Here is a 9,883-nt window from a genome sequence, read left to right as displayed (position 1 = left end):
CTCTAAGAACGGTTGGTTTCAAAATCGTCCAATGAAGGACGTTCGTTGGACCAATTTGGACAACGTCCAAATAACCGTTCAACGAACGTCCATCGTTGGACCCGTGTTGAACGATTTTGAAACAATTTTTTGGCAGTGCTGAGCTCCATCACGGTACTGATGGCAAACCTGCTAGACAAAAGAGAATGAAACGGTTATCGGTTAAAACAGTAAACGATGCTTATTGAGTTACGGTTCTCATTCCAATGAATTGACAACAGTCAAACGGTTCTCTTCTGAATCTCTCACTCATTGGAATTATTATTGAGAGGAAGAGAAACTGACCGTCATTTTATTACCAATATAAATACGGTTATGACGGTCATCTTATTACAAACAACGAGCTAGAATTAACAAACAGGCGGTTTCACATAAATAGCTAGACACAAAAGAAACTGAAAGATGGAGAAAAAACAATAAAGCACCGCATGCTGCCTGAATACAATACACTGATAATATTTCGTTTACTATACCAATACAAAATAAATGGTACTCAATCTGTCTATCATTTCAATGCGTTCTCTCTCGCACGGCTTCTGTGAGAGATAATTAACTGAAACACGATCCGAGGATAATGGAAATGAAATAACGGTCATTTTTGGGGTGATACGGTCACTTCATATTTACCGTCACAATTCAAAGACCATTGTGAGATTGCACAGCACTGTTTTTTGGACGTCTCAGTGGGTTCCCTATGGGAAACTTGTGGGGCAAGATCATAAGTAGTTCTTATGAATTTCGGTATTTTTTTCCTCGGTGTATGTTAAACACAATTGAAGTGAAAACCATGTAGTATCAACGTGAAAAGTACACTGAACCGAGAAATTTCGTAAAAATTATTAGAAACATCACATAGCTCAATTCTAATGACAATCACATTCATACTATGTGTATCCATTGAAAATTTTGTGCAAAACACATATGATAACATATGATAAACACTCATGATGACACACAAATAATTATCAATTGTCAATATGATACATTGTATATGAACGAAGGTTATCTGTAGTATCAGATCAATGATATAAGATTTTCAGATATTAAAAATCAGTTTTGAAATGGTGAATCTGTTCGTTCAATTGTTAACCGTTTTGGATTTCTTGGAGGAATAACTGGAACAAATAAAATGTAAGTTTTATTGTTTAATACTAAAAGCATGAACAATATAATATTTATCCCATTCATCTGGATTTATATTTACAGGTGACATTATTCTTCAAGCGCCCAAAATGTTCGACAAAAAGTATACTTCTCATACTGACGTCTCCTTGAGCACTCGGAATGATGATCGGGATATAGTACACAGCAAAAAAAAAATTGTGATATTACATCATAATCGCTGCACAGCGCTCTTTAGATTGAGTATTGTGATATTACTCGATTGAGCGCTACACTAGAACGACGTACGCGAAACGATGTAATGTGAAAGACGTGTTGTAAAACGGTGTGGCGATCTCGATGTAATAGCGAACGATTGAATGGCGAACAATGTAATGTCGAACAATGTAATGGCGAACGATGTAAAGACGAACGATACAATGGCGAATGATGTTTTGGAGAACGACGTAAGAGCGAACGATGTCATGACGAACGATGTAACGGCGAACGATGTAACGGGGAACGATGTAATGGCGAACGATGGAATGGCGAACGATGTAATGGCAAATGACGTAAAAGAAAACAAGGTACGATGAGGTACAGAATAAATATCGAGCAAAATTTTATGCTCAGAAACGCTTGATTCAGTTTTCTGTTACATTGCTTAAATCTCGCTATTTCGGATGAAAGTTTGGCAGCTTCATTCACACACACACCACACACACACACACACACACACATATATATATATATATATATATATATATATATATATATATATATATATATATATATATATATATATATATATATATATATATATATATATATATATATATATATATATATATATATATATATATATATATATATATATATATATATATATGTATATATATATATATATATATATATATATATATATATATATATATATATATATATAATGCATGAAGCTGGAAAATTTTCAGCAGAAATATCAAGAAATTTTATGTAAACAAGAATACCGCGATCGAGTATTTCTGATAGCAATATTTTGCTCGATGTTTATTTTGCACCACCATAAATAACCATTACCAAGGATTATATTTTCGTATTCACTCGATTCACGAACCAATACTAAAGACTAAATAAGTTGATTGCTGGAATTCTTTATAATTTTTTTGTTCGATCACGATACGAAATAAAGTTAAATCAAGTTTAGTTTTTGCTATGACTATGACTATTGCATTGGACCTTTTGGCTATACATGGTTCATGTAACTGAAAATAATATAAGCATATTGAACATTTAATCAAACATCAATCTTAGTAATTACTCAAAATGAACTTTGAATCACTTTGTACTTTCCAAGAATAAAGGTAGCATGCTGTTTCTCCAAACCTCCATAATTTCGCTAACATTTTCCGTTACCAATTTATTTTTGTCTAGTCAAGTTACCAATTTATTTTTGTCTAGTCATTCCTACAATTTTTAATCAGGATTAGGTCAATATCCTATATAATATTACTGCAGTATCATGTCTTTGATTATCGCAAATTTATCATTTTCGCAATTATTCGTTATATCTGGTTATATTTGCAGCGCCTTGAATTGCTGTATAATTGATGTTTGTATGTACAATTTCGTATTTCAATATAAAGCCTCGCTGCAAAAAATCGGCTGATAATCCGTTCAGTTTCGCTCTTTTCTACCCTAACATAGAAGCTATGATTTGCTGTGGTGTGATTTCTCGCATTCTGCATAGTTGGTTCTAGCTCCAACTTTGCATTTTGTCTTTACTCTGTAAACACAAATCCTGAAACTGAAATCGACGAAAAGGTGGTCAATCCGCTAAGTTGTTGAATCCAGATGCACTCCCAACCGCAAAGTAGGCTATAGCGCGGCGGTACAATGTACTGGGGTCGTATTCGTTGATATAATTAACTTATATGATAATCTTCAGCTAACATTCGATCCTTCCGAAACTACACTTGGAGTACATGCATCGACATCAATGCAGCATTTTGTAAATATGTTTCGCACTTTGCATATTACCCAGCTGTTTAATTCGTAATAATTACAACACTTGGTTATATTATAATCGATTAAATAAGTTATAGGAAACTAAGGAGACTTGCTGTGAAGTACTTCTCAATTATTAGCAAAAACGTGTCTATATTTTCGAAACATAATTGTATACTTGATCAAGCTTCCCTGACTTGACAAGACTTGTATGGAAAAATACACGTAATTTGTAAGAAATTGAAGGATTAATTCTTGCATGTTACAGTGCCGTTTTGTATATTACATTGAACACGTTTATTGAAGTTTGCATTAGCTGAAAATCTGGTCGTCTTTCTAATTTTCCCTACCCTACCGTTTGAAGTACAGTAATGTTTCGATTATATCACGCTTATATATCCATATATGTATGCATGTATCTGTGTATATACATATGTATATGTACGAATCAAAGTATGAAAATGTAAATCAGTATGTATATATTTAAATGACTGTATATACATGTAGCTCTATATTGTTTTATACATATATACATCCACCTGTATATATAACTAGGCGTGATATAATCGAAATATTACTGTATAAATCATTTTCGTATCCAAGAATAGGAGGGCATCCTGGACATAGAGGGCAAAACACTATTATTCGAGTAATACCATATAATATCAATATAATGAATGAGCAGTTCTAACATATAGGTATGCTAGCTGATCAACTCTGACGAAAAAATCCGTACACCCTGCTGCAACGAATCGCGATCGTTTACCACGGTCATGCAAACAGTCCGCATGGTGTACGGATTTTTTCGACAGAGTTTGTCAGCTGTATGCATCATTTCAATTGTCTGTTTAAATTTAGCTATTTTCAGCATCAGCGCACGTACTAATCGTTGTTGCTGCCCGACTAATGTGGCCTTTGATCGAGATCCTTTGAACGGGTTAAGTTTATAAAAATATAGTTGCAAAAATTCCAAGGTTTTAGATAAGTTAGATGGATATGAAAAATAATACACAAAATAGACCATAACTAGATGCTGAATGGCTAAAATAAAACTTTCGAAGTTTTCGCTAACCCTACTGTTCTGTGCATGAATGTAGTATGATTGTCTCGTCGAACCTGGAATAAAAACAAATATGGTATTAAATTTAGAATTGTAATGTGGTCTTATAGCACTGACAAACCGACAAGACTGATGAAAGGATTTTTGTATAAATTATAAGCATACAATTTTAAATAAATTACGTTGAAACAGTTGAATGCCCGGCATCCAAAAGGGATAAGCCACATTTATTTGGAAAGTGACTTTTTTGCATTTTTAATAGTTTTAAGTAATCTACCTGTACTGTCATTTGAGAAATTTAAAAATTATTTTTAGCATTTTTGCATTTAGCAATAAAAGTTGACCATAGAGGTAACCCCAGTACCAGCTGGGATCGAAAAGGGTGTAACCCACTTTGTATCTTATGGAAACTCGAGATTTCTCGTTCGATTTTCCGAGACTTTAAGAAGTCAGGGCAGTTTTTTCTTATGTAAAAATTAATTCTGGTTTAACGTACGCTTGGGGGCACGATCTGTCAGCCATTTGGGGACATTATAGGTCACTACTATTAATGTAGTGTCAAGTAATTAATTTCAATTGAAGACTTTCAGCCATTTCCCAAAGCTCCACTGCGCAAACCGTCGAATCGAGGCCGCAAGCGAGCAGCTACAGCTCTTAAAAAACAACACCGAAGCTAGAAAAATTTAATGAAAATTGTGGGTTACTCCCTTTTGGACGTAGGCCATTCAGTTGTTCCCTCTTTATAGTGAGTTACACTTTCCGATTTCATGTGTCAATTGTAATAGAATATAAATCTAGACCTTTTATTCAAAACGTCATATCTACAATGAGTGACTCTCTTTGTTTACTTTCTCTTCTGTTAATAATTTGGTCACTTTAACATTTACCCCTCAACTCTTTGCATAATATGCTAGTTAAAACCACCGTCTTTCGATCTGTACTGTAAAATAAGTGAAAAGTGTTATAGTGACGCCGTAAAAATTGAAAGAGAAAGTAAACAAAGAGAGTAACTCATTGCAGATATGACGTTTTGAAAAAAACGCTCAAGAAATGTCATGTAGTAAAAATCTGGGCAAGATGCATTTGTCATAGCACGAGTCGCTGAATTGTGCATCAACTCTCTAATAATCTCGTGCCAAATCTTAAAATAGAGTCTCATGTCGGTTGTAGTAAACTTATACAGTAATAGATCGCTGAATGAACCACTATATCGATCCAGCTAAAGAAGTTGTGCAAGTAATCGAGTTGTTAATCAGTTCGAGTAAGAGATATCAAAAACTAACCAAAAACAAAAAAATAGTAAAGAAGTTAAAAGTCATTGTGGGTCTTTCAATAAAACTAAAACTATAATCTCAGTTTTGTACGTATATCATAAATCCACTAACCTACTATAACAATCGTTGGATGAAGTTTGTTTATCAGATCGCTTGAAGTTTCTTCCTGCAATGAGAGAAAGTTTCGTTGTGAGCTTTATTGGTTTTACTTGTTTTCACGATAATATATTCTCGTTGCAGTTGAATATTGAAACAGCCTGCTTTCAACAAGCGTTTGTTTTCTGTTCTGGATGTAAACTCAACGTTACAACTAGCATAGAATGATTCAATATATCGTAAACAAGTTGTGACGGTATGCGCCCTCATAGAACAAAACAAAAACACGTATTTGGAACGAACGCAGCGCAGATGGAAAATTGGTTACCTTGTACCAAAAACTACATATAAAGAAGACTGGTAACTCTGTCCAGAATCTGGAGACATCAGCAACACCTCTTGCGTGTAAAGGTAGTACTTTTCATAGTGATTCACCAACACATACATACTTTTACGTCGAGCTTCCTACCTTCGTACAATAGAGGTGCTGTACTGGGAAGGAAAGGGGCATCAGTCTTCTTAATATGTAATCTTCGCATGTACGCAGCCGAATTTTTTACCTTGAAGAAAGAGGCGAAGAAGCCTTGCGTAAAACTATTTCTAAACTAATCTATTTTTAACGTAGATATTTTGCTAGCTACGCAAACAGGCGTTATTTGCATAATTGTACCATGTACATATATTGCCATGACATGGGAGAAAAATGCGATTTAAAGTGAGTTAAAAAATACTTTAGCACGACACAGGAAATATCTGCAACCTTTAACTAGCTTTTATTACTGTGACTTATGGGTTTTGATCAGTAGAGTTGCATTAGTTTGAAATAATTAAAGAATAATCAGAATATTAATTTATGTACCTCCAACTGACAAACTATTTCGCTGATATCTTCTTTCAACATCCTGGATATTCCCACCATTACATCCATATCCTCAGCTGTATCTGCAATGTGCACGTTTTTGTCGCGGTATGTTTGAGATACCTTGATTATTTTTTCACGCTTTTTAATAAAATTTTCAATAAATTGATCTGGTCGCACTCCCGTAGCTTCAGAAAAATGATATTCAATAAAACTGTGTTTCATTACAATTGGAAAGTTTTCCATCAATTGACTCAATGGGCAGTGATCAATTTTGTATCGTAGGTAACATTTTGTGGTTTCGAGCAGTTTTTTATCCCAGTCTTGGTTTTCATACAACTGCTTCATTAAGAGATTATCAAGTAGGAGAGGTTCGCCAGAAAGGGAATACTCCGCTTTTATACCAACTCTGCACTGCCTCATTGGATCGTCGCCAAATTTCTGCTTTTTGTCATATTGACCAGATTTATGCGCTCGGTTCAAATATGAATTTCTATTCTTCAGTTTTTCTGTTAAGCTACTAGATCCGTTCCCAATTATCATGCCATCGTCGTCCATATCAATGAAGAATGAGTACATCGAAGAAACAGTTTCAGCTACCCGGCGAAAAGTGGAAATAGGGATTGACGGCGTAATATTTCGCAACTGACCAACGATGTGGTCAACCAATCGATTGTAGTCAGTTTCATTCAAAAAACTTTCTTTATCATGATCCACAGTCCGATCTAATTGAGTCACAATATCACGTGGTATACTTGACCAATCGATTTCGAACTTGGATAGCAGTACTGCCGTAGAAGCATCTATTTTTGTTTTGCGTTTCAAAGCAACAAGATTGGAACCGCTGCAAGATGTAGTGTGCGATCCTACAGGTTCGTTCGAATAGTCTAATTCTAACTCATACTCTATTGTAACATCTTTTTGCTCGAATGATCGTTTCATCGTACATGAAGGTTCTTGATCTTCACACTGATTGGCCAAATTCATTCCTGGAACGTCATCGGGTAGCAGTGATTGAATCATTTTTTTAGGTGGGATACATTCATCTGCTGCATCAGACTGCGAATTATGTACCGATTTAGATACTCGGTTGGGTGATTGGAGAATTGAATTTAATGTAGATGTGGTCGGCGAGCTGGATTCGATATCATACTGAAATTAAAAAAAAAAAAACATTGTAGTTTCATTAGTTTTACCAAAATAAGGAACTTTTTGACAACTCAATTCTTTTGTCGTGATTACGACATACCTTTCAATATTGGACCCCTTTTCAAAATTTTTGAATAATGATAGGTATACTATATTTGCACTAAACAGTCGGAAAAATGTGCATCAATATTGTATTATATTTTGAAGTATTCATTGTTTCTATAAACTGAGCCAGAGCAGATTTTTAGAAAATCTACCGAAAGCGACGTACAGAAAAACTAAATTTATATTTTAAATGACCGTTAAAGCGGTCGGAGAATAGTTTTGGAGTGTTATGTCTTCTAGTCTGTGCCCAAGATGCGCTTATTTGAAATATGAGAAGATGGTATTGCTTGAGGCTCTAAAAACTAGATTCTAACAGCACTGCGCACTTACTATTCTTCTATAAAATTCTTCTCAGAGACTGGTTAGTTCGAATGATCTGTCTATGAAAGTACCATCTCTATCATTTGAAATACATGTGTTTTGATAGCTCGCAGTTTTCAGTAGCAGTTTGATCCCTCGCACTTTGAAAGTGCGGAGTCCAGGTTAGTGGGAAGCGCGCAATAATATAGGTTTGTTCTAGTACACCATTCCTGTTCGGAGCAAACAGGAGCAAAAAACCAGGAACGATAATCTCTCTGCTCCGGAGTGCTCCTCTGTTTAATTGATGTTTGTTGTTAGGCTCATTTGCCCATGAATCACAACTACTTGCGCACACCATTGTACCGTCATATCAAATGGACAAATTTATCAAACATGATATAGTTCAAGGAATCCGCACGAGGCGGTGATAGTGTGCAAAGTAAATTTAAATTCGAAATGATGATCGTGTTTTATTTAGCGAACTCTTCTCAGTGCCATGTCTGACAGGTCTGTGATTTTGTGTTATTTAAGGTGATTTTTCTATTTCACAAATAATTGTATTTTTCGGTAGTGCGCAGAAAGAGCCTTCTATGTCGGTATGGATATCACACCTAATCACAAACGAAAGCTGTTTTTCAAATATTTTTTATATAATATACGGTTGAGGTAAGTTGGAGGTGACGCATGCGGGGCAAGTTAACGGCATTATTCACAGTGCAAAAATAGTCATCAAAGCAAGAGATTTTTTTCTTGTGTATCTCGGTAATGCAAGGGACATTTACTTCGCCCAATCGCCTGCAAATTTTGAAAATTTGCTTTTCTTCGCTTCACATATTATTGTCTACAAAAATAAAGACAACGCAACAAGTTTATAAAATTCAGAGATGTTGTCAACAGTCTACCCTTTATGCAACGTGTTCTATTTGGCTACCTAAATCAAAGCAGTAAAAAATCACAACTAGAAACACCACCAACTAGCCTCGGTCTCTCCTACTGAGTGTTCTATTATCTGAGGCGCACAGTTTCCCTATTAAGAAAAATCGCAAACTTCGAGATTTTGGCTATGGAACATTGTCCGCGTGCACTTTCTCTAGGTCTTTATTACCCCAAAACATCACAAACACTTTCAAAACAAACTCAGTGAATTTAATAAAAAAAAGGTAAAGCGTTGTAACGAATTCTTTAATATTGCTCGTAATCACAGAGTGCTAATTAAGTATGTATATGGCACCACTACCCAGTTAAGCTCAGCAGGAAATGAACCTGGCTGGTTCCAGTTCGCACACGGGCTCTAGTGACACAACCGACTCTAGTTAGAATCGGTTGTCACTAGATCCCGTGTACGAACTGCAACCAGCCAGAATTCCAGTTCATTTCCGGCTGAACTTTACTAGGTATGCGTGTTGTCAATTTGAAACTGAATGCGATTTCCTATTCATTCGTTATGCAATAATGATTGTGCTTACCAGATATTGAATGTCATCATACACAAACGTCGATGCTTTCGAAGCAGCGTCGATCGATGATTCAAATGGAGTCCAACTCTCATCTTTTTTTAGTAACATCAGTACTAATCCTCCATCCGCACATGCATCCACAACGTTATTCTCCATAATGCTGGATCCGTCCTCTTCCAAAACTATTCTCGCATACTCCTCATTAAAAAAATGTTGTGCTGTTAAGTAATAGAATTGCTTTAATTGATTGAATTTGAATATTTCCCCATACTACCTTTCTGAAACAAATTAGCCACTGTTGGAATGATTTTGACGAAGGTCTTCTTTCGTGATGAATTGCAAATCCTAATTAACTTCGATGTATTCATTATTCGATAGGATTGTTTTGTTGAGTTGATAAGATGTATTGTTTAAGATGCGAAAGTAGCCCTGATGGGAT

The 9,883-nt window shown here is 35.3% G+C and overlaps 1 protein-coding gene across 1 annotated transcript; it reads right to left on the bottom strand.

Annotated features, from left to right (window-relative positions):
* Positions 1-2,965: 2,965 nt before the first annotated feature.
* Positions 2,966-9,610, bottom strand: LOC131682141 (uncharacterized). Its single transcript, XM_058963389.1, has 4 exons — positions 9,454-9,610; positions 6,434-7,585; positions 5,590-5,644; positions 2,966-4,260 (listed from the first exon to the last, which is right to left on the bottom strand). Exons 1-4 carry the CDS (start codon positions 9,598-9,600, stop codon positions 3,848-3,850), a joined length of 1,767 nt encoding a protein of 588 aa, XP_058819372.1. The 5' UTR covers positions 9,601-9,610; the 3' UTR covers positions 2,966-3,847.
* Positions 9,611-9,883: the final 273 nt, after the last annotated feature.

This window comes from Topomyia yanbarensis, chromosome 2 (assembly GCF_030247195.1).
Source record: "Topomyia yanbarensis strain Yona2022 chromosome 2, ASM3024719v1, whole genome shotgun sequence".
Taxonomy (NCBI): domain Eukaryota; kingdom Metazoa; phylum Arthropoda; class Insecta; order Diptera; family Culicidae; genus Topomyia; species Topomyia yanbarensis.
The sequence above is the reverse complement of the archived record's forward strand: the minus strand, read 5'-3'. Positions and strand labels throughout refer to the sequence as shown.